A 26,293-nucleotide genomic window follows, 5' to 3' on the forward strand; every position below is an offset into this window, starting at 1 on the left:
TCCAGTTGAAGGTCTCTTTTAAATGAATTGAGAAGCTGAACTTAAATTATCCATGTAGCAAACAAAAACTGATCCTTATATCGCCTTTGGGCTTTCGGAGTGTGTAGAGCCTTGACCTGAATTTTAAAAATAATTGGAGAAAAGCACTATGCTCCTAAAAAATAAATAATATTCGCAAAATATCTGCATAAATATTTATTTTACCTGGTTAATGTGTATGGCGGGGCGTGGCCTGCAGTGCTGCTGCAGGAGAGGTGGTCGCACCTGAGCGTCATCCGCAATCACTCCTCGCCGCCTTAAAGTCTGCTGTTGTGTTATGTGTCGGGCTGTGTGCTGGAAAGCTAAAGCCAGCTGCATGTGTGAAAAGTGGTCAATAAAGAGAAGCTGAAAAGGATGTTCATGCAAACATCATTGGGTCTGCCGTAGTTTACAATGGGACTCCTGCTCCTAAACCTCTGCGCACAGCGTCGGCGGACAGGGGCTGTACGAAGTCACTTTCGTCTTTACGTAGGACTGCAAGCTGTCGTCTGTGAGGTGTGAGCGGTTTTTGTTTCGACAATCCACAAATTAGGCATGGTAGGCCGCTCTCGTCAGAAGTAAATGCAAATAAATCTACCCAGGCATCATTAAATCTTCTTCAGATAATTTTCTTTTTTTTACATTTCTCCATACTGAAAGTCTCGATAAATGCACGTCGTTTCGGCAGATATACCGGCTTCTGCGAGTGTGACTGAAAAATTATTTAAAAATCATTTAATTATTTTGAGCGATGAAAAATAAAATATCATTTTATTTTTATATTTCAAGATCATGATAATCTTCTCATTTAGAACTAAAAGTTAAAAAAGAAATAGCACAAATAAAATACACTTCAGCTAAATACTTTTACAGTTTTCCCAAACCACGGAGCCGCAGTATAAACACTAAAGAGCCGCATGCAGGTTGCCGACCCCTGGTATAGCTACACAGCCTGCATCTAACGGTTCTTTAAAGACTGTTGTATTAACCATGCTTTTCAGTTTCATTTCATAAACACAACACTGTATGCATTTCCAACTCTTTATTACAATTCTTTTCATATAAATACGTCACATTTGAAAACTCTTTAAACTGCTGTTCAACCCCCCCCCTCCCATTTCTAATCTATAATTCTTTTTTTTTTTTTTTAAACATTCTCAACGACACACAAACCAAAAATACTTCCATACTCCCACTGACTTTTTTTTTTTTTTTTTTTTGTGTGTGTGATAATAGGAACTCGTTTCCTTCTTCACTGCCAAACACTGAGGAGGGAGTAGAAGAAAAACATGTAGCAGCCAGAGCGTAACAGGGGAACAAAACAGTCAGGTCAAACCTTTCTTTGGACACAATTTAGCATCTGTTTGAAAACAAATGATTGATATTACTTCTAAATGCATAAAAACACTAATGGCTTCTAAAACCTAAAGCAATATCAATTCTGATGGCTGCACAAATACTAACCTCCCGTTCTATTGTTATAAGCCCCACATTTGTTGAGCTCCTCTTAAGGTTAGTCACAGGAGCCAGGGGATGTAAAAGATCCTCAGCTTTTACAAGAACGTCTTCTTCTGCAAAAAGACGGGCAGGTGCCTTGAAAAACTGGGTCCGTGCAGTGATGTCTATGTCTTTAGGGGGAGCTTTATCTCTTAGTTCATGCCCCTTAATTATATAGGAGACCCCCACTTTGGAGAAACTCATCAGACATGTTGTTTTTACTACCATCTCCCCAACGGTGATGGCTGCCACTTTACTACACTTTGTAATAAGTGGTTTAACCACTTCCTCTTTCGGATCCCAGGTGAACACCTTGACCTGGTTGCACATTTTCAAAGTATTTCTCTGAAAATATAAACTCTCACAGAGTAGGACCCAAATGCAGGACTCTCTGGTATGAATATTCATCCTTGAATCCTGTGCATGCTCCAGCTGTGTGTGTGTGTGTGTGTGTGTGTGTGTGTGTGTGTGTGTGTGTACGTGCAGTGTCTTCTGCCAGTGATAGTGATCTGTTTCCGCTCCCTTTGTTACCAAATACTGTGTTGCTTGCTTTGTCCCCTCATGTCAATGATCCTGCTGGAAACCACAGAAACAGCCATTAGAAACTTTTCACCAGTGGCAAACAAACACTTTAAAACATCTAAGCTCACGGACTACACTGGCAGATTCTCACGATCCAGCATTGACGGAAGCTCAGCCACTCTAAGTAGCTCCAAAGGGTCCCGGAATCCACAGAAACCAGGACACCAACACGCACAGACACATACCTGTTTTCATGATATATCGGTACGAATGACAAACATGTGACAAATGGGTACATGCTTTTCCGAAGGTCCTAGAGGCATGGGAATCACAAAGTGTGACCCATGCGTCCAGTAACATGCCCATCTGTTGAGATTTTGGCTAGGGCTCTCTTGCTTGTTTAAACTAAAAACAGACCCAGGAAAGGACTGAGCAACTTACGACCAACGCAATAGACTTAAAGACAAATTTAAAATTAAATGAAAGTAAAGTTAATTTTAACTGATACAGCATTCCACCTGAACCTGCATTTTATAGTTCTATCTATTCATTTTTCTTTTTAATGCTATCATCCTGTTGTTGTTGATGTAGTACTTTACAGCAACCCAGTCTCTGCCTTTCAGAGCTGCCGGCTCTGCTTGGAGGCAGGAGTCACATACCTTTTTACCTGGTACTTTGCAGCTTGTTATGAAATGAAACGTGTGCTGCTCAACAGCCTTCACTTCATCATTTGTCCACTTGCTTCTCACCTTCCCAGCTGTCATAAATGGAAACAAAAAACATCTCAATGCGAAAGCAAGAAAGACAATATTCTAGTTAATAATGTGAATACGGAATGTTCTTATGAATACATGACTGAACATGGAGTCCATGTTCCTGACTTCTAACTTCTCCTGCTGTTGTCAAAAGAGCTCTCAACACTGATGTAAAGCAATCCATTTCCCAAGAAATCCAATCATACACTAAACAAAAATATAAACGCAACACCTTTGTTTCTGCTCCGATTTGACATGGGATGGACATAAAGACCTAAAAGTCACTCCAGATACACAATATTACCATCCCTCCCAAACATTGTTCACAAATCAGTTTAAATGTGTGATAGTGAGCACTTCTGCTTTGCTGAGATAATCCATCCCACCTCACAGGTGTGCCACATCAAGATGCTGATCTGACATCATGAGTAGTGCACAGGTGTACCTTATACTACCCACAATAAAAGGCCACCCTGGAATGTGCAGTTTTTTTGCTTTATTGGTGGTCTGGGGACTCAGAACCGGTCAGTATCTGGTGTGACCACCATTTGCCTCATGCAGTGCAACACATAGTCTTCGCATGGAGTTTATCAGATTGTCAATTGTGGAATGTTGGTCCACTCCTCTTCAATGGCTGTGCGAAGTTGTTGGATATTAGTGGGAACTGGTACACGCTGTCGTATACACCGGTCAAGCACATCCCAAACATGCTCATTGGGTGACATGTCCGGTGAGTATGCTGGCCATGCAAGAACTGGGACATTTTCAGCATCCAAGAACTGTGTACAGATCCTTGCAACATGGGGCCGTGCATTATCTTGCTGGAACATGAGGTGGTGTTCATGGATGTATGGCACAACAATGGGCCTCAGGATCTCATCACGGTATCTCTGTGCATTCAGAATGCCATCAATGAAATGCACTCGTGTTCTTCGTCCATAACAGATGCCTGCCCATACCATAACCCCACCACCACCATGGGCCACTCGATCCACAACATTGACATCAGCAATGCGCTCACCCACACGACGCCACACACGCTGTCTGCCATCTGCCCTGAACAATGTGAACCGAGATTCATCCGTGAAGAGAACACCTCTCCAACGTGCCAGACGCCATCGGATGTGAGCATTTGCCCACACAAGTCTGTTGCGGCGACGAGCTGGAGTCAGGTCAAGACCCCGATGAGGACGGCGAGCATGCAGTTGAGCCTCCCTGAGACGGTTTCTGACAGTTTGTGCAGAAATTGTTTGGTTATGCACACCAATTGTTCCAGCAGCTGTCTGAGTGGCTGGTCTCAGACGTTCTTGGAGGTGAACCTGCTGGATGTGGAGGTCCTGGGCTGGTGTGGTTACACGAGGTCTGCAGTTGTGAGGCCGGTTGGATGTGCTGCCATATTCTCGGAAACGCCTGTGGAGACGGCTTATGGTTGAGGGATGGACATTCAATGCACGGGCAACAGATCTGGTTGACATTCCTGCTGTCAGCATGCCAATTGCACGCTCCCTCATTGCTTGTGGCATTTTGCTGTGAGACAAAACTGCACATTCCAGGGTGGCCTTTTGTTGTGGGCAGTCTGAGGTACACCTGTGCACTACTCATGATGTCAGATCAGCATCTTGATGTGGCACACCTGTGAGGTGGGATGGATTATCTCAGCAAAGCAGAAGTGCTCACTATCACACATTTAGACTGATTTGTGAACAATGTTTGGGAGGGATGGTAATATTGTGTATCTGGAGTGACTTTTAGGTCTTTATGTCCATCCCATGTCAAATCGGAGCAGAAACAAAGGTGTTGCGTTTATATTTTTGTTGAGTGTATAAACCAATCAGCGTGAGGTTAGGTGACAAATAGGACAAAAATATCAAATTTGGTCAGAATAAAGATCAATTTGATGCTTTAAGGGAAAGTTTGGACTAACAAATGGTATAGCCAATTTCTTTCTGCTAAGATATTCACAAACAAGTAATTCTAATGTTTACATTGAGAAACCTTCACTCAAACTCATTGTTTTAATACAATCACAGGGCATTGCATTTATGCACTAGGCCCAACTGACACACATACTTGAAAAATGTGCAACCTGTTGGAAGAATGAAGTGTCTGTCACTCACTACTTGGTCTGTAGGTTGAGACAGGATCTCAACACTTGGTGTCTGCAACAAAAGACAACAATATGTCAGAAACATTTAAATCCCAAAAAAAACACATCTTGTGTTAAAATGTGTCCTCCATAAACATGCCAGTCCACTATTCACATGCTAATCCTTCTTTGTAATCAATGTAAGATGACATTCTGTGTTCTAACAATTATTTATTCATCTTTATTTTTCTGCTGTAGTGTAGTTTATTAAGCTACTAATTGAAAAAAATTATATTACGTGGTTTGAAAGTACCTGATTCGCTTTAGATTCAGCCCTTGGTCCTGTCACGTTTCTAGTGACATTAGAGTACCTAATATTGTTATCATAATATACAGGTAATAATGCATAATTACCGGAATCTTTTGGTTGCATGGTCAGACTCTTCCTGCTCCAGAGAATTTCTTTAAGGATCGACCAAATACAGACAGCTGTCATCTGCATTTATGTACTGTGATGGATATCTCATTTTAAAAAGTACATAAATTATTAAGACTGTTATTTGAAGAAAATAAAAGTCACAGAAATGTTGCCTGTACTTACCAGTTACAAGTGAACATGGCTTTGTAGTTATCAAACCTGTGACATCTTGGAAATTAATAGCCAGTTTGCAGAATCTCTCACTCACTCACTCAAAATACTATAGCAACACACTTTCACTGACCTAAGGAGCATATTACATTTTTGGAATATGCAGAAAAACAATTTCAGCTGTGATAGGACAAAGCTTGAATTAAATATCCAATCACTCTACAGGACCCCCCCCCCCCCCCTTAATGTATGCCTGTGTTAGATATGGCTGATAACGGTACATTTAAATCTGAGACCGCTTTCAAAAACTCTGACCAACCGATGGGTCTCAAACCCTCAGAAGGTGTGTGTGGTTGTGACGGCTTTAATTAGATCATAAATGTGTGAACCAGGGATGGTGTGTTTATCAACAACAATTTTGCCTTTGTCATTGTAAGAGATCAAGTCTGGCGAACAGCTCACCACTGACAGAATAAGTTCTGCATTCCTCCTACTCCTTTTAGGTATGTGTGTTAAAACATTCTCCGCAACAAGATCCCTCACCCCCGCATCACCACGAACAGGCAATGTATCCGCCAACTGGGGTTGCACATCCCTGTTAAATTGTTCAGGTAGTGATAAAGACAATACATTCTTTTCACGAACACCTTGTCTCACAAGCGTGAGGTATCTTTGGAGAATATCGCCGTATTTTTTTAGCCTTCTCATACACATCTGTCAGAATCTTGTACCACTTGAAGCATCTCTTTGTCCAACTCGTTCTGAGCCTGTTGTCTGATGCTGCCTGCGTGCTGCAGCTGCTGCTGCTGTTTTATTAAGTCCAACTGGTGTTGGGGTACCAAAAACATCTTTTGCACATGTTCCATTTTCACCTGTTTGCTATCAGACTGCTTATGAAAGGGATTGCAGCCCCTAATAACGGCAGTAAAAACCCTCCAGATTGGTTGATTGTCTCTCTTTTTCAAAGTTTTGATCTTTTTGTCAGCAATCAGTCTGATTATTGTAATCACTGATCACTTTGGAACCTTGCATTATCAAGTTTGGTTTTAATCCTCACCTAACTAACCCGCGAAGGATAATGTACGCATCGAAACCCTTTGCATTATGAGCGATAAAGATTGAAGAGGGGGCGTCTAAAATGAGCAAGAAAGTTTTCAATGCAATGCTCGCCCTGAGAGCTCCAAGATTTACCATCTGATGTTTTTGTACACACCAGAAAAGGGCTGTGCTCACCGTGTTCGTTAACAAACGTTTCAAAATCATAAAAAATCAACTTGTTATTATGTTTTGTTTCGCGTTGTAAACCTGCATATAGCACTGATGTGTTTGATGATCACTAGAGATTTCCTGACGAAAGATTGGGCATTTTCTCTTTTGGCATTTGTGAGGTTTTTCACGTGCTGCTAAACAATATAGCCTCGAGCACTCGATACATTTCTTATAGAGATCGCAGTTGCTGGCGGACCTTTGATGCCTCTCAACGAGTTTTTTATGGCTCTCAAAACAATAAGGAGATCTACAGGTGCGATTACAATCGGTACATACAATAGGCGAGAGGAAATGATCGTTGCAGTCAGGCTGCATACAGACTGAGCAGAGCAGAAATGGGATAACACATGGTTAAAGCCTATGTAACAATGAGTACACAAATACGCTGTGCCCAAAAATCCTTTTAGATTTTTGATAGCGTAGTAATTGTCAAATAAAAATAAACAGCGCTTTTGCGCTATTCACTGTACTAGTCTGAAATTTACAAAGGGTGCGATCATGCTCGTTACGGTAAAATACTATAATTTTACATCCTAGTAACCTTTCAAATGTAATTATTTGATTAAACCCAACAGGCATTTGATCATTTAGACCAGCTTTTTGTTGAATTTCTCTAGCAAAGTTTGTGCTTGATAGTCATTAAAATCGGGTTGCAGAAGGTGAGCAAGACTTGTAGCAAAACATAACTTATTCGCGGGGTTATGGACCACATATAAAAAAACGTCTTTTCTTTTTCACAATCGCTGTCGAGTATGTGTTTAAGCAATCTTTTCCCACTCCCATTTGGGGGTCTAACAATCTGAGCTACAACCGCCAGCGAACCATCACACATTACTGACCAGTTTGACTGTACCGCTCTCAAGAATAAATTTTCAAATTCAGATAAATCATGATTATCACGTAAAATCACTGAAACATTATTTTGTAACTGCTGGCCTATCAATTCTAACTGGATATGATCACCTGGACGTGCGTGAGAGAAAAGCCTGTTTGATATTTCACGTGGACTCGACATTACGCCTTGATAATAATGCGCATAGTCGGGTATATCGTTTGGAGGAGGAAAATTCAAAATTTCTCTAATTTCAACGTTATTAATTTATTTCTAACGACTATAGAGGGTTGTGCTGAATTACTGGCACAACTCTGGTCTGGATTACCCCCTTGTTGAAAGGAGTGAGCATGGTTTACTGGGTTAAGTGGGTCGTTCGCAGAGACAATGTCTGCGGGAGAGCTGAGTGATTGATGATGATTAGTCATTGAAAGTGGTTGACAGCTGTAGCGGTGGGCTGCGGCTGAGCGGTTCGTTGGGACACGCATTGTCTGGGGAAAAGACTAGCGAATGCTGGCTTTGAGAATCAAACTATTTTGATTTTAACCTGTTTATTTGACTCAATAACTCGGTGGTATTTGGACCTCATTTTGTATCTGGGCCAAAGCTTCTAAAGCTCTATTAATTGCTAAAAACGGATCAGAAGAGATGTTTTGTGTCAGACTCATTTGTGAATGAGCCGCGTCTGACTCTGTTTGGATCTCATCATGATCCACTCCAAAACTCAAAGAATTATTTTGAAAGGCCCTTTCATTGGGCGCTAATCGGGCAAGAGCTAAATTAAGCAATTCTAAAGGATCATTATTGATCACCTCAGGTTGCTCACTGTTTTGTGAATATGTAATCTGAGAATGCTGTGTATTTTCATTTAACCTAGCGAACGCTGTTTCTAAAGCAAGAAATGGGTCTGTAATATCTTGTTCCTGGTTATCCATTTTTTTTATTATTATTGTTTAACAGGAATATATTAAAAGAACAAAACCACAAAAGACAGTTTGTTTGAAAAAGCAAAATGGAAAAAAACCACAAACTTTTTATAAGATGAGCTGAACTAATTCAGCGAACTGCCTCCGTGTGCGTATTCGCCTTGTCCTCGTTGTCCTTGCGATCCTACCGGTCCTGCTATTCCTCCTTCTGAGATGCTCTGAGAATTTGAGGGTAAGATACAAACAGTTAGTAAAGTTAAATAGAAAAGGGATAGTTTTTATAAAATGAGAAAAAAGCGAGAACCTAGAGAGACTGACCGTGATTGGGTCTCAAAGGCAGGCGCGGTGCATTTCGTGTGTCTGATGGCGGAGAAGAAGCGTTTCTGGGGCTCTGATTGGCTGGAGCATCGGGAGTGAGATCGGAGAGCAAATCTTGCCTGTCTCCGGCGGACAGGCGCAAGTTTTTCCCAGAGGGTCGCGGGAGAGAACAAGCTCCGGCGGGGATGGACCTGGGGCCAGATGAAGTGGGGCGATCTAGCGTAGAGAGCAGATGCTGTCTATCGCGTGTGGAGAGACGGATGTTCTTGCCTGTGGATCGCTCAAGCACTGGTGGAGAAGAATTCGGCGAACTCGAAAAAATAAAGGTGTCCAAGTCTGAGATATCTAGAAAGTTTGATAAAAATGAAAAAGAGGGTAAATGTTTTGTTTTTCTTGTACAATTAGCTGTTAAGAGGGAGAACAACAATGAACCAAACCTACCAATTTGATCGAGAGAACCAAAAAGAGACGAGTTGAGCACGCTTATCTCAGAGTCTGAAAAGAAATAACGAATATTTACAAACGGGAAAAACGGTAAAATATAAACATTATATGAACAAGAGTGAGAAAAATGAGGTACCTGATGAGGACATGATCGCTGCTATAGTTTAGTGTACAAATGCACTTTTTAGCTCTGAGCGTTAGAGGCGAGGTTATACAGTGGGGCAAAAAAGTATTTAGTCTCTTTGGTCTTGGCCATGGCGGAGTTTGGAGTCTGACTGTTTGAGGCTGTGGACAGGTGTCTTTTGTACAGATGATGAGTTCAAGCAGGTGCCATTCATACAGGTAACGAGTGGGGGACAGAAAAGCTTCTTACAGAAGACGTTACAGGTCTGTGAGAGCCAGAGATTTTCCTTGTTTGAGGTGACCAAATACTTATTTTCCACCCTGATTTACGAATAAATTCTTTACAAATCCTACCATGTGAATTCATGGATTTTTTTTTTTTTTCCCCCCACATTCTGTGTCTCACAGTTGAAGTGTACCTCTGGTGCAAATTACTGACCTCTGTCATCATTTTAAGTGGGGGAACTTGCACAACCGGTGGCTGACTAAATACTTTTTTGCCCCACTGTATATATTTTTGAAAAGTGTATTCCAAGTGTTACAGAGCCTATTTGCATGGCTTTTGAAGATGGAAAAAGCTTTTTTGACAGAATGGTAAAAAGGAAAATGCGAAAATGTAGTAAGACGGGGAAGATTAACACTTACCGAGTGATATGCACATAGGGCACGCGAAGGCAGTTGTTGTTGATCCCTGGTTTCGTGGCTGTAGCGAGCTCACAAGCAGTCTGAGCGGCGCCAGTTGTTGATATGTCTGAAGTCAGAGGTCTTCTGGGAGCTCGACGGCAGTCTTAACCTCAGCGGGAGATCATAAAATCGGACCTGGAGCCGATTGGCTAACCGGGGTGCGAAGGGAGCCGTGCCATTGTTATGTGATTGGCAGCGGGGCGAATTAGCAGAGTTGGTCTCCGGCGGAAATTTTCAAACGAGGTAAGCAGTGCATTCGGGAGCAGAGCGGGGAGCGAACAAGCAGGAAAAAATTGTGCTCTGCTCTGGAAGCAGTTGCAGGTCGGCGATTAAGAGCGAGGTAGAACTTAGACTGTGCGTTGAATTTTAGAGGTTGCTAATAAGAGGGAAGCTTTTGAAGAAAAAAAGACTAAGGACTTTTCCCCCTGTTTTGGATTATAAGGCTTTTGGGAATAGAGGGTAGCTAACAAGTTATTCTAGGGTTTTGGAGAAATCGCGGAGGATTTTTTAAAGGAGTTTTGACTTTGTTCGGTGGGCGGGAGCCGCGGGGCGCTTAATTTGAGAAAAGACTAAGGATTTTTTCAGGATTTCCCCTGTTATCGAATATAAGGTTTTGGGAATAGAGGGGGTACCTAACAAGTTATTCTAGGGTTTTAGAGAAAACGCGGAGGGTTTTTTAAGGAGTTTTCCCTGCTTATGTTTCTAAAGATTAGGTTAAGGGGGCTGCGGGGATCGCGAGAGTTTTTTGGCGTTGGAAAGGGAGGGGGGATGAGTGAGTGAGTCTGCATCTTAAGGATAAAGGACACTCTTTCGAGGATGCCAATGTTCACATTTTGGACAGAGGACAGATGGTTTGAAAGAGGAGTGAAAGAAGCCATCTATGTCCACTGTGCGCGACCATCTTTGAACAGAGGCAGGGGTTTACGACACCAACTCTCTGCCATCTATAATCCAGTTTTGAGATCCCTTCCCAGACGCCTTAACGCCCACTCACATCCTGGGCCATCTGATCTCAGGAATTCGCATGATAAGGTGGGGCCAGGTTTCACAATGAACTCACCCGAAACTCTGGCTGATTGGGGCCCACACCCAGTTTCACACCTTGGCTCAGGCGATTAGAGGATCATCAGGGGGTCCTTTTGTCCCTCTGTGGGGGGGGATACTCCCACTAGGTTTATAGCTGGGACTCTCCACCATTTGACCTTAGAACTGAAGAAGCTTCTCGGATGAGAGGTGAAACATCTTCAAGCAACTTAAAGAAGTCCAGACGCTTTTCTTTGCAAGCTCCTTTGACTACGATGACCTGGATGACTGAGAACCTTCACAGACATAGTGAGTGCTTATCAGTGTATATGTATGTGTGTGCGTGTCCATAGTTTAGCTGAGACAGTGTCCTTCGGCCTATCAGGCTAAGTAAACAGTCCTCCAGCCAATCCAGGTGTCCTTGCATGGGACGGGAAGAATAGCTGTAACACAGTCGTTATCAGGGAGTGATTGTTCGGCTCCAGCCTTGGGCCTGCAGCTAGCGCCGTTATGGGGGTCCGCAATCTCAATGTTGATTTTGTAAATTCCCATGCGAGCAGCCCAGGAGAATTTTCAGGCTGCCCTAACGTACTAGATTTAAAACACGTGGGGATCGAGCTTTTCAGGCACTGGCACCTAGGCTGTGGAACTCTCTGCCGTTGTCTTTACGCTGTCTAGACTCTACTGACTCCTTTAAAAAGCAGCTGAAGACATTTTTATAAAAAAAAACGGGCTTTTAATTAATTTAATTAATTTTTACTTGTATGTCTGATCTTACTGTAAAGCACTTTGTGATTTTTATCTGTGAAATGTGCTATATAAATAAATTTTACTTACTTACTTACTTACTCACTTACTCACTTACTTACTAACTTACTTACTAACACTCCGACACTGGCCTCTCGATCTCCCGTTGGAGAGCCACGAGCCTCCCCATGATGGTATCAAACTTCTGTTCCATGGTGTTGTCATTCTTTTGATTCTGAGACCTCACAGCTGCAGTGATCCATTCCGTAATGTCTTCCAACTGTCGCTCAAGGGTCCCCCCATACGCTCAATGTTGTTGCTTTGAGCCTTCACAGCAGCTGTAAGCGTCTCCAAGGTGTTGACCATATTACGTTCGTTGTGAGAGGTCGCGCCTCGTCCCATCGCTTCAATTCCAGCGGGCAGCCTTGGGGGGGGGGGGTTTGAACAGCCGGTTCCGCTCTCTTATTTCTCCGATAAACCAGGGCCAAGCCAACTCCGATATGCACGAACCCTGTTATCACGGTTCCAAATAGATAGATATCTTCAGCGTCCTCGATCGACAGTCCCGCCAGACACATGACCCTCCAGTTCTGCCACCCGTCCATCGTGCAGGGAAAGTCCCTCCAGGCCACTCAGGCTCTCCCGAGCCCAGACTTCTCATTGAGAAAAGGGTGTCAATAGCATTCAGAGACCAGTTGATCAAATCCATAATTCTCTTTTAGGTTTTAGAGAATGACCGTGTGAGTCTATTCCAGGGAAAGTAATGCACACGAGACAAGACAAGGACATAGAGGCTAAGCAGGGAAGATAAGGGTGAGGAGGAGAGGAGAAAAGTGCGACCGCCTTCGCTGAGAGCCAGAGAGAAGAGAATTAGAATTTTTATTAGAATTCCTGCTTTTTCCATATCTTTTCATATCACTGGCTTAATCCCTTCTGTTGCTTCCTTAGATAAGGGGTATTGTGGTTTAATGGGCCTGTGGGATGAAACAGTCTGTACTGTTACTGAGTCTGCATTTTTTATTAATCCCACATTCGACCACAGTGTAGAAGGTAAACTTTTAAGTGCTGGCTCTTCTTCCAGCAAGAGAATTTCTCATTCTTGTGTGCTGTCGTGCAAATGAGCGTTGGGTGTAGTTCTTATCACCCAGCCCAGTGTGTATCTCATGCACCCTGTTCTTTTACCCTGTGCCCAAGCCTCTTCCTCTGTAGGTGTATATTTATCATTTTCTACCTTTTGCAGGATTTTACCTAATTGATACCATTGTGTACCTGCTGTTTTTGCAACTGACACATGGGGTTTTGTGATCCTGTTTAGTTTTTTTTTTTTTTTTTTTTTTACTCTGTCTGGTTCACTGAGCATACTGCATTTCCGCATTTTGTGACATAAGTGTTGCAGAGTCAGATATGGGCTTTTTAGGCTGTGTACCGGTTTATCATACGAGGGTCTGGGCCTGGGGTTTGTTTATAGTGCAGGGTGTTGTGATACTCAGTTGGCTTCATTTTTTCGGCACTTGCGGGGAGATGTTTTTCTGATGCTTCTTTGAGCTGTGTAAGCGGTGGCAAATCTAATGACCAGTAGTAGTTTGGCTCTCCTTTTCCTTCCCTCTGATAGGGGTCTCCCTCTACTAACATTATTTCCGCTGTCATACCTGTTTCTGTGGGGATGACTCCTATCCCTAGTTTTGTCATTGCATCTCTTCCTAGTGAGTTTACTGGGCAGGTTGGGTCTATTATACATGGCATGTAACAGGAGCGTTGACTAGGTTTGTGCAAAAATGTCAGTGGCTTTGTTAGTGGCTGGGTTTTTACGTGCCCTGACGCTGTTTTCACCATTACTACTTCTCTAGAAAAGGTTGTGCGTGGGGGCTCTGCCTTAAGTACTGTTTTACAAGGTCCTGTGTCACACAACACCTCCAGCTTTTTGCCATTTACATAGACTGTAAGTGTTGGCTTTCCGTCCAGTAAACTTACTAGCTGATGAACATTGTATACTTCAGCTTCATCCTGTTCTAAATTGTTTTCTTTGTTTGTTAATGCTTTTACTTTTTCATCTATGTGGCTCTCCCTGTCAGCTGTCTGGGTGGTTGCAGTCACAGTGGTTGCAGCTAGTCATTCTGTGTCGGGCATTCTCTGTGTCCTACAATGGTGTGCAAAGTGACCTTCTTTCCCACACCTCCAGCATGCAGTACTAGAGTCACCATCTGTGGTGTATGTGCCTCTCTGTCTCCCTCTGCCTCTTGCTCCTCCTCTATACATTCCTCTTCTCTTCCTCTCCTTTGAACTCTGAAACCTCCCCTGTAGCCTCCACTCCCACTAAAAGCTGTGAGAGCAGTGTCAGTGTCTAGGGCAAAAACTGAGGCCTTCTCTTTGTTTTTCACTACCGTTTGTGCGTGATTAGCATATTGGAGCGCCTCATCTACTGTGCCTGTATCTTGTGTTACCCAATATTTTTCTACATGAGGCCTAATGCGTGGTAGCAATCCTTTAATAAAATCACGTTTAAATTGTTGCTGATATGGTGATTGTGGGTCATCAGCATAATTTAGACCTGAGTTCTGTCTGAAAACTGGTCTCAGCCTGTCCATGTATTCATGTGGGTTTTCTGTGTCACTCTGTTTAACTTGCCCTATCTTACCATAGTTGGCTCTTGGCGCTAGTTGTTGACGGGCCCTATCAAACACAGGTATTAATGCTGCTTGGAGGTCAGCATGACCTGGGGGAAATGCTCTACCATCTGGTTGGGAGCCAGTAAAGTCTCCCCTAATTCTTCCCCAGGAGAGCCCTAGGCAGTCCTGGAATAACTGCATTAACTTGTGACCGTTTAAATGCCACTGGGTGATTACTTCATGCACGGCAGCTTGCCATGGTTCATACCCTTCTTGTATTGATGGAATGCCTTTTATTACATTTTGTCTGTCTTTATGTGTCCATGGGCGGTACACAAAAAAATTGTGGGTCTGTTGTCCCTGCCTCCTCCCTGACCCATCACCTAGAAGTGTGCCATATCTGGGATTTGCTACTTCAACTAATGGACATGCTAGTGTAGATGGTGGTGGGTCTGGGTGTGAACCACAATCGTCGCACTCTTCTTCAGAGCCATAATCAGATCTTCCTGGATGAAAATCTGTTTCATGCTTGGCTAACATTGTTTGTGTAACCTCATATGCATTGTCGAATTTAATTTTCATTGCTCTTGTCCATATGGGAGATCGTTTGAAACGAGATTTTGGTGTAATACTGGTTGTTTTTTCTGCAGCTAGTGTGGAAGATTTAACGTAGGGATTTAAAAGAGTTATGTGGGTCTGTCAGTGGAGGTCTTTGTTCAGCACATGCCTGCTTTGTAGTTTCATCATCAGGGGTTATTAAAGCTGCTGCTTTGTCTTTTGCCCTTCTCCCCCGTCCCTCTTCTCAGCTGTTTCTCTTTCCCTCTTTCTTTCTCCCCTTCTTTCCCCCAGTCAAGTCTGTCCCGTATTCAGTAAGTGAAAATAAAATAAACAATAAAAGGTGAATCAAATGGACCATTACGGCAAGGCTGGGATGGTCAGTTTGGTAAAGTAAATCCGTTGGGCATCTTTCTTTGCCTTTAGACAACAATTCTGAGGGCAAAAGAGCCAAACGGGACAGGCCAAAAAAAAAAAAAAAAAAAAGCTGCTGCTAATTGTTTTTTCTTTTCAGTTTCGTTTTCCCATGCTTGTAAAGTGTAAAAGTAAAGTATAAAGTGTGTAAAGTGTGCGTGTTAGTCCCCATAGGGAAATAGTTCCTCTGCATTTAACCCATTCACCCAGTGAAGCAGTGGGCAGCCACCAATGCAGCGCCCGGGGAGCAGTGTGTAGGGACGGTACCTTGCTCAGGGGTACCTCAGAGTAGCCGTTCAGTGGAGTCGAACCCCCGACCTTCCGATCATGGGACTACCACTCTACCTACTGAGCTATCCCTGCCCCGAAAAGCCTATACTCTTGTTTTAATTTTTTCTTTGGGTCTTTTGTTAATGTAATTTCTTGCTTCAGGACAGCTCTCAGCTGGGTAACAGCTGAGGGACTGCATTTCCCTTCCCAGCTGCGGTTTTTAGCTTTTTGTGGATTTCTCCACCTATTTACAATTATTTTACCTGCTCCGGTTTGTTGTTTTTCTAACCATTCCTCATCAGGTGTTAATTTTGCTTGTTTATTCCCCATTTTCAAAGATTATCCTGGGCCGTCCCTGTCACACGTGACTTCAGAGTGGTTGCTGATACGGCCTTTGGCTTCACCCTAGAGGTGAAACGGTATCAGTTTTGAGATGAAACTCAACTGTTCTCCTTTGTCACCAGTACGTGAGCCTCAAGCAAAGAAAACAAAAGGTAAGTAGTTCAGCAGCGTATTGTGCTGTAAAATCAACTTACTTCCAGACACATACACACATAGACTCAGGTTTTAGAGGTAGCCATAATTACTTTGTAACAAATTGTAAAAGCGCACAAATGTCTAATTCGGTTCCTTTCGGCGAATCCTAACCTACTTTAAACCTTTGCGGCGGTTTTATATACCAAAATAGTGTTTAAAGAAGAAACCACCAATTGAAATAAAGTAACAAATATACCAGAAACAGGGGGTATAGCGGAAGCTGAACACCAGTAAACCATGAAACAACATATATTAATTCTTTAATTAATTTCCCACAGTACCTATAATGTTAACATGTTAGGAAACAAAAACTAATTGAATAATCCTACAAACTAATTCAAATCAAAGCTGAATTTTAATGTTGTTAACAATACAGAAGCGCGCACACACAGCAACACAAACATAAAGAACTAATTAATATTATTGGAGACAACGATACAAAACACACACATTTCAAAGCCTCAGAAAAATTACCAGAGAACCTAACTGTCTGACCAGCATGCTTCACAGACAAATTTGTTTTCTTTGCTCTTGCGGGGCTTCTTTGCACAGCCCCTGTGGTACCACCGTGGGCAAATGTCACAGCCAATCTGAATTAGACAAAACAAGGAAACACAAGTATTATGTTAATAGTGTTGTACAAATAAGTATTTAAATAAAAATTTTGCAAAATACTCAGATCATAAAGCAGTCCACCATTCATTACAACTACAATAAGTCAGATGATGTATTCACATGGTCTGTGACATTTTTAAAATTATATTTTTGTTTTGTTTTTTTTAATCAGCTTTTTAAGCTGAATGGGCTATGGACATGTAAAACATAAGCATTTACCCATTCCGTGTCACCATCATGGTTCCCACAATAGTGGCATAGGTCAGTCAGGTCATCTTCAACAACAAGAAGCAAATACTTTAATTTTAATAATAATGAACTCTGTTTGCATGACTACATAATAAGATTATAGCAATAAAAGAACAATGTTAAAAACCCGTTCAATGTAACAGTTTGTAGTTTACTATTTAATTTATATTTGTAATGATACCTGTATTCTCAAGAAGACATATTGCAATCTGTTGTCTCAGACTTGCAATACTTGAAGCAGAGTTCTCAAACTTTACTGGAACATCTTTTAAGATGCACTCTGCAAACTGTGAATAAAATATATAACAATGCTGTCATTATTTGAAATAACATTTGCTATTCAAAAAATTGGAATCATATTTATTTTTAGAAAATCATAGTAAGTGCTTGTGTTGAACAAGAAAGAGGACACAAATGGAGACACTGGAGGAGACAGAGCAGAGACTAGAACCAAAAGCAAGTGATTTTATTAAGGCAGGTAAACATGAACAGAACGCCAGCAAAGATGGAACAGGAATAACAACTAAATTGGGAAAATAATTGTGAAATTATGCTAAATATGAACCAATTTAGACAACTATCACAGCTCCTTCCTGAAACATCCTTGCTGCAGGAAGGAGCGCTTTCGCAGATCATTCATCCCAACAGCAGTTAAACTCTATAACTCCTCAATGACGATGTCATAATTCACTGGACTTTGTGGACATCCATGGTCAAAATTAATGCAAAATGCACCTTCTCTGTTTATGGAGGTGTGCAGGTATATATGTATACATATGTATACTTAGTGTCTACGTGTGTCTTCATGTACATGTGTTCCCTAATAATCCACCCTGGATGACACACGGAGTTCAACAACTTATTCGAACAAGGAACAACGCTTTCAAATCCAGAGACCAGGAGGCATACAGTGCTGCCAGGGCCAACCTGAGAAGAGGCATCAAGACTGCCAAGCAGCAGCACAGGAGGCGTATCGAGGCCAGGTTTGAGAACAACACAAACCCAAGGCAGGTCTGGGAGGGCATCAGGGCTATCACGGACTACAAAAGAAGAACACCATCACCCTCAGCCGACAGTTCTACTCTGGCTGAGGATCTAAATCTCTTTTATGCCCGTTTTGACAGGGAGAACACCGACCCTGTCCTGTCCCCTCTCCCCTCAACCAACCCTGCTCCGGTCCTGAGCACTCATGAGCTGAGGCGTGTGTTCCGGAGCATTAACACCAGGAAGGCGGCCGGGCCGGATGGAGTGCTGGGCCGGGTGCTAAAAGACTGTGCTGCGGACCTGGCGGACGTCTTCACCTCTATATATAACACCTCGTTGTCCTGTTCACTGGTACCATCCTGTTTCAAAGCAGCAACCATCGTTCCCATCCCAAAACAGTCAAATGTCACATGTCTGAACGATTTCAGACCTGTGGCACTCACCCCCATTCCCGCCAAATGCCTGGAGAGACTGGTCATTAAACACATCAGAGCTGCTTTTCCACCATCCCTGGACTCGCACCAGTTTGCATACAGGGAGAACCGGTCAACCGAGGATGCGATCGCCACAGTGCTGCACACATTACTGAAGCACTTGGAACACAGGAACACCTATGCACGGCTCCTCTTTGTAGACTACAGCTCGGCTTTTAATACCATCCGGCCATACAAACTCCGTCCCAAACTCCACCAACTGGGACTTAACTCCTCTCTGTGCAACTGGATTGTGGACTTCCTCACTAACCGTAGACAGAGTGTCAGAGTGGGTAAGAACACCTCTTCCACCCTTGTGGTCAACACCGGTGCCCCTCAGGGGTGTGTTCTGAGCCCTCTGCTATACACTCTCTTCACCCATGACTGTATTTCCTCCTGCGCGTCCAATCTCATTGTTAAGTTTGCAGATGACACTACAGTGCTCGGACTTATATCCAACAATGATGAGACAAACTATAGGACAGAGGTGCAACAACTAGAGTCATGGTGCCACGACAATAACTTGGTCTTAAACACCAAAAAGACCAAGGAGATCATTGTAGATTTCCGGAAGAGGGGTCATAACAACCATCTGCCTCTCTTCATTGGCAGTGAGGCGGTGGAGAGGGTGAGCAGTTTTAAATTCTTGGGGGTAACTGTGACCGAGGACCTGTCCTGGGGCAACCATATCACCTCAGTTGCACGGAAGGCCCAACAGCGCCTCTACTACCTGAGGAGACTGCGGAGCGCACACATTCCCAGATCTCTGATGTTGAACTTCTACAACTGTGCCATCAGCAGCGTTCTGACGTATGGATTTCTAGTGTGGTTCCCCAGCTGCACCAAGGCCGATCAGCAAGCACTCCAGCGGGTGGTGAAAGAAGCTGGCAGAATTATTGGAACAAGTCTGCCAGAGATCAGTAATATCTTCCCCACTCGCTGTCTGAGGAGGGTGCACAGTATCCTGCGGGACCAACATCACCCTGCGCGCCACCTTTTCCATCTGCTGCCCTCAGGGAGAAGGTACAGGTCTATACAGGCCAGAACATCCAGACTGGCCAACAGCCTGTATCCACAGGCTGTGAGGCTCCTGAACTCTCTGCCCCCCTCTCACGGACAATAACCATATCCAACTTCTTAATAGCAATGAACTGGTCTGCATTGGTGCATCATATCTTTATTCTCTTCCCCCTCCTGCCCCCCCCCCTCTTTCTTAAATAGATAACTATCATATCTGATATCATATCTCACAGTACAATAATATTGAATGGGTTGCATTGTTGTATTTTGTCATGTTTCTCAGGTCTTTGTCTGAATTTCTACGAACATTATTGCTAAGGATTGTCTTATTGCATTGGAGTCACACTGGGTTAAATATGTACACTTGGGTTTTAAGGGGTATTTATTATTTTCTTCTTTTTTTTTGGGTTGTATGGAAGCCCCAAACGCAGTTTCATTGTTCTTGACAATGACAATAAATAAATAAATACTAAATACATGTAGATATCTATTACTTCACAGGAACAGTAATGGTAGAATAGTTATGTTAAGCTATATAGTTTGTCTTGGATATTTCCACAAGCACATCCATAAGCACATACTTTGTATGCTACCGTTCTATAAAGTGTATTTTCTATTTGTTTGTATTTACTGGTATTTTTGTATTTTCCTTCTGATACATACTTTACCTACTTGAGCTGAGGTAACGCAAAAATTTCACCTATCCTATCTATGATGACTACAATGCGTATTGTGATGAGATGTGGAGGTAAAATACACAGATGACTTGACAGCAAAACAAAGGAAGAAAAAGGTCTGAGATACAGACAGGAGGTGATCATGGAAATTGGAAACGTATAGGGAAACAGCTAAATGAAAATTATGACATCACATTAGAAGAGTAAAATTAAACACTAAGAAGAAAGAAGCACAGGACTGTCAAAGTAAAACAGCAAGCATAACAACATGCCGACATGACACGAACCAACAAGGGAGGCTTGACAACATCAAACACACAGACAAGAAATACATGTCATATTAACTACATGACAAGAACTGGCTTACACAATGGGCTATAGATGATAACATTAACCCTTGTATGGTGTTCGGATCTGTGAGACCTGTTTTCAGTTTTTCTCAAAAGAAAAATTAAACAATGAATTATTTTTTCAATCTGAAATTCATTGGCTTTGGCTTATTTTCTGTGAAGAACATAAATCCGAACTAATTTTCAATGACCTCATACTGTACCTCCCCCCACGCATTTACATTACATACAAGGTGTTCGGGTCCACTGGACCCAGGTCTAATAAAAGTGTTGAAAGTGCAGGTCCTGTGTTCCCACACTCTGTCTTCCTCCTTTCTGGTGCTGCTGATAGTGTTTTCTTCCCCTCCTGCTCGCGCACAAAGTTGCAACATTGTTGAAAATTCAACTATCAACACCGTCTGCTCTTACATTCCCACACATTTTACCCTCTTTCTTGAGGGATCCAAATTTTATTTTCTCATACCCTGTCCCACCTGCAAATTAGGGGCATAATACTATAAAAAAGACTTTGCCAGTGTGGTTCTTTATCACAACTGATCAAGATGGCAAAAGATTATCTGCTGCGAGGGCCATCCAATTGATTTTGGAAGAGAGGGGCTTCGGATGATGATGTTGACAAAGAGGTTTCAGAATATTTCACATTTCTGAGTCTGACAGTGACTTTGAAGAAGAGGATGAGGTTGAGCACCAATTAGTAACAAAACAAAGACGAGTACCCCATCAGCAGACAGCTCCAGGACCAGAACAAGCCCACCAGACAGCAAGTGAAGAAATATGGATGTCAATAACTGGTGAAATTGAATGGTCTTCTTGCCAAGAAATGAGCCACCCTGCAGAGCTGTTACTGTGATAAGCCAGGGCCAACACGGCTGACAGTTACTCATGTGCAGGACATCAAGTCTTCATTTGAGCTTTTCATCCCAGATTCCATCCAGAAAATTATTCTGGATTGCAGTAATCTAGAAGGAAGGTGTGTTTTTGGAGAGAGGTGGAAGGAGATGGACCAAATTTATCTAAGAACCCCAAAGGCCTACTTTGGGGTTCTTATCCTTGCAGGACTTTTCAGGTCCAAAGGGGAATCCACAGAATCCCTGTGGGATGCAGAAACCGGCAAGAACCTTTCCGTGCATCAATGTCTCTGGAAAACTTCCACAAAATTTCCAGGATTATCTGTTTTGATAACCAAGACGACAGACCAGCTCGACGGCAGAGAGACAAGCTAGCTGCCATCAGGACAGTGTGGGATAAGTGTGTGCACCACCTCCCCCTGTTTTACAACCCTGGGACTAATGTCACCATTGATGAGCAGCTGATCCCATTTAGTTGGGAAACATATTGCTTAACGTGTAAATGTGTTGTGTCTTTCCACTCACTCCACTTGATTAGAACTGATTTTTTTATAACATTTTATAAAAAAAAAACAAAAAAACAAGAAGCACATTAATTCAGAAATGTGATCTAACAAAGGTAAAGGGAAAAAATTAACCATGTTTGCTGTTCATATGGCTTGTAATTGGGATGAAGTAAACATCTGTTGAGTAATTTAATATAAAATTATTTGATAGTGTTAACAATCTTACAGATTGTTGTTACTTACAGATAGGCTGGGCTGAGCATTTGTGGAACTAATGGTCTACTGAGATTTTCACACAAACATCTCACAACAGAATGGTTGCAAAAACACAATTAATTTAGTGAGTGGCAGTTCTCTGGGACAAATTGTCTAGCTGATACATACCAGAGAATGCATTGACTGCTACAGCTGGTAGGGGGACTACATAAACCCAACATAACTGACCATTTACAACCAGGGCTGGCAATAGAGCATCATGCACCAAGAATTGAGGAAGTTCAAAAGGAAATTTGAAGTCCATGGATGGTTACATACTCAGAACATAAAATATTGAAAGCTGAAATCTTATAAACGTTTACTCTTACACCATGTAAGTAGTTATGAAGTTAACCTCATTTCCATTAACATAAGGAAATTAATGTAAGCAATTGTGAAAAATATGTATATTTGATCATGTAATTTATCATAATTTGCTGCATGCCTTTTATTCATTATGTTTATTTCAGTCATGGTCTTACACATACCTTCAATACGTAGGCACCACATGAAGTTGCATACTGTTGAATAGGATGAGGCAGTGTGTCACATGCCCATCTTGATGCATTAAGCCCTCTGTGTCTCATGAAAAACCTGAAAGACACATGTAGTAAGGATTAATAAGTTGTTCTGTATAAAGGATTTGCGTGCTAAACCTAGACATGTAAGGTGCGTGTGGGGTGCTGGTACAAGCCAGGGGAAGGACATCCAGCGGACATCTTGGCCAAATTAGAAAAACAAAACACCAGTGTTGTTGACCAGGGCCCTGTTTCAGGAAGCCGGTTTAGTGGAAAAACTGAGTAAGTATACCCTGAGTTAACGAAAACTCTGGGTTTTCGGTTTCACAAAGCGAGTTCAGCTGAAGCCTAAGTGAGTCACTATGACGACACACGCCGTGAAGCTAACCTGCCCCCTAGCAGGTTTACTACAACTAACCCTGACTGACCCCGCCTCTTTGTCGGAAACCTGACAGCAGGAAGTGTCAGACATGGCGTGTCCCTTCCTTGAAGAGCCAGTAGATCTTGAAGCCCAAATTCTCCGCAGAGCACTCCGCCGGGAGAGAGTGATCAGAGCGCGTATGGACATCTTATCATTACCTGATGATTTCCTGTGCGAACGTTACCGTTTCTCAGCACAATCAATAAGTTATTTGGATAACATCCTCAGGCCATATATTGCGCATGTGACACATCGCGGACATGCGCTCAGTCCATTACATATTCTTTGTACCGCACTCCGTTTCTTTGCAAACGGGAGCTTTCTGTATAATATTGGTGACGCTGAGCACGTTTCCAAGGCTACCGTCTGTCGGGCAGTCAGGAATGTTACAGTAGCACTGAAACGTCTCCTGCACTCGTTTGTGGTGTTCCCCGGTCACAGACCCACAAGATTCATCAAAGAGGGATTCCACAAAATTGCAGGTATCAGGATGAACAAAACTCAATGCATGATGTGGTGATACGTGAACTACCACTCAAATGGTACATAAATTTCCAGGGTTCCCAGGCGTGATTGGCTGTATAGATGGCACCCACATCCCAATCATTGCACCCTCAGCAAATGAAGGAGACTATGTGAACAGGAAGTCCGTCCACAGCATCAATGTACAGGTACATAATTCCCTGTAGCATTTCACACCAACAAGTGATGGCATCATGGTAATGGATGCTAATATGTGTTCTCTGCACTGGGTAGATCATATGTGATGCTGCCAACATCATCACAAATGTGGAAGCCAAGTGGCCAGGCTCTGTACATGACTCACGAATCTTCCGGGAATGTACACTGAGCACCAAATTTGGACATGGTGGGTCGAAGTAACTGTGAAATATACAGAGACCAATTGCCACAGGGACGTTTGCACTGACATGTATTCTTCTGTCCTAGGAGAGTTCACTGGCCACCTGCTTGGTGATAGGGGGTACCCATGTCTACCCTATTTGCTCACCCCTTACCCTGACCCTGAACCGGGCCCACAGCAGCGTTATAATCTGGCCCATTGCAGGACACGGGCCAGAGTTGAAATGACCATCGGAATGCTCAAGGCCCGGTTCCAGTGCCTTCGTGGACTCAGGGTCACCCCAGAAAGGGCATGTGACATCATTGTGGCATGTGTGATCCTACACAACATTGCCACGATTAGAGGTGAACAGTGTCCAGCTGAACCAGACAACAGCAGTGATCCACACGATGAACATCCTGACCCACCCACGAACGTACAGGATGGAAGAGCAGTCAGAGACACCATATGCCACAACCATTTCCTGTGACCCGTCACCCCAACATGTTACAAGACAAATACACAGATACTGTGGTCAACTGGCTTTATTGCTCACCCTGTATGTCCTGTACACAAAGAATAAATGCGTATATTAGTATGTTGTACAAACACTGACATGATTCGTCCATCTATGATCACTCCACCCACCCTTAACTGTTGTTCCAGCAGTACAATCTCCAGCTTCGACTTTTGGATCTGCAGCTGGAGGTGCACCATTTCCATGTCGCACTTTCTTATCTTCCTGGCCAGATATGTCTTATACAGCTGCTTCACAGGGAGCTATTGCAACAAGGGACATAGCATTGGCATCCATAGTACATGCCTACTTAGGTTGGTTGTAAATCAGTGCTGAACAACCCACTGTGGAAAGGTTCGTTGTAGGAGTGGCTGGACCCTCTTCCTCTTCATTTCCAGCATCACTCTGCCGGGGACATAGTAAGTCCATGGTGTCATCATAGTACCACATTGTCGTCAGTTGTTATATTTTCCACTGTACACTGTATACCTCATAGTGTGGCTCTGTTGCGGCCTCCTCTGTAGCAGCTGTCACTGTTTCGTCATCATGTGCCTGTGGTGGAGACATTTAACAACATTGCTGTTCTACTGTTGACACATGTAGTCTGTGGAGTATTACGAGTACTCACAACTGCATGTCGGTCTGGCTCAACAGGGGGCTGCACCAGATGCAGTACACCATCACCGTCAACTGGAAGAATATGGGGTTCATACAGGTCACTCATGACTTATGTGGGCGCAAATGGCAATTACCAGACATACCAATCACCATACACCTCATTGTCAGTATGCTCTCAGAGACAACCGACACTGAGGGAAGGCACAATCAGTAGGTGTTAGGGTGGAAACGCTTTTATGAGCTTTATGTTGCATTGAGGTATATGTTCATATGTTACACTTATTGGGAAAGGTACGGAATGTACTACTCGCTCTGTCTCTGGGAACAGGGACCTCACCCTGTGGGAGGTTAACACACACACACGCATGTATGCAAAATTAAAGGACACTGCTATGCTCATAATAAAGACGTACCACTGCAGCTCGGTGTGTGTGAGTCTCTCCCTGGGCCCTCACCCGTGCAGCACGTTAACAGTTTCCAAGTGTCTCAGTGTTGTTTATTCACCTAACTGTTTGATGACTGTCATTCTCTGTCAGTAGGACAGTAACTTCACTACGACATAGTTCATTTTGGTCAAGGTGACTGTGCAGAATGGATGTATGCACGCCATGTATTGTTTTGGATTTACCCCTTATGTAGGCACTTGTGTCTTGTGGGGTTGTTGCCACAGAGGATGTCCCCGCAGAGATGCCTTCAGCCACAGGGCGCCCACTGTTTTGGCTGAGGGCCAACTGCTCAGCCTCTGTGAGTGGTGGTGGTGGAGGACCCCCACCTGTTTTTCGGGCCTCCGCTTTTTTTCTGTTGGCTGTGACGGCACACATTTGGGCATACAGAGTAGGCAAATGTGTACTTGTGATGTGCTCAGATAATTTCAATATGTGCTTACAGGTGGTATATTACTGTAGCCTCTAACTGCAATTGATTTACATAGGACACACAGACCAAGCACTATGGCTCATAATACAATTACACCTTACCTGTTTGGACTGTTTTTATACTTCATTTTTACTTGCTGCCAGGAACGTTTGGGGCCTGTTGGGTTGCACCTGCGCTCACATCACATCACAAAATAAAATGTATAACATAATAAATAGAATGACATATGATAAAATAACGTGTTATATGGGTGGAAATCCCTAGATCAATGTTTAAATTAACACTCACGCATTGACTCTGTCGGTTATGT

General features: G+C 43.0%; 1 protein-coding gene across 1 annotated transcript; it reads right to left on the minus strand.

The window, feature by feature from the left end:
* Window positions 1-24,524: 24,524 nt before the first annotated feature.
* LOC147331715 (uncharacterized) lies at window positions 24,525-26,083 on the minus strand. Its single transcript, XM_086287917.1, has 5 exons — window positions 25,736-26,083; window positions 25,118-25,179; window positions 24,979-25,041; window positions 24,835-24,894; window positions 24,525-24,752 (listed from the first exon to the last, which is right to left on the minus strand). Exons 1-5 carry the CDS (start codon window positions 25,926-25,928, stop codon window positions 24,525-24,527), a joined length of 606 nt encoding a protein of 201 aa, XP_086144043.1. The 5' UTR covers window positions 25,929-26,083.
* Window positions 26,084-26,293: the final 210 nt, after the last annotated feature.

Source organism: Aulonocara sp. 'chitande type north' Nkhata Bay, linkage group LG4 (assembly GCF_057382095.1).
Source record: "Aulonocara sp. 'chitande type north' Nkhata Bay isolate Kocher_YH1m ecotype deep benthic linkage group LG4, A_spYH_male_GT1.1, whole genome shotgun sequence".
In the NCBI taxonomy this organism is placed as follows: Eukaryota; Metazoa; Chordata; class Actinopteri; order Cichliformes; family Cichlidae; genus Aulonocara; species Aulonocara sp. 'chitande type north' Nkhata Bay.

Bases quoted from the DNA above. Each gene is read 5' to 3' on its own strand.
- LOC147331715 (XM_086287917.1), bottom strand. From the start codon at position 25,928: ATGTGTGCCGTCACAGCCAACAGAAAAAAAGCGGAGGCCCGAAAAACA. The intron at 25,042-25,117 runs GTGAGTACTCGT...TCTCCACCACAG, and splicing joins AGCCAGACCGACATGCAGTT to GCACATGATGACGAAACAGT. The intron at 24,753-24,834 runs GTGGGTTGTTCA...TTGTTGCAATAG, and splicing joins CTACAACGAACCTTTCCACA to CTCCCTGTGAAGCAGCTGTA.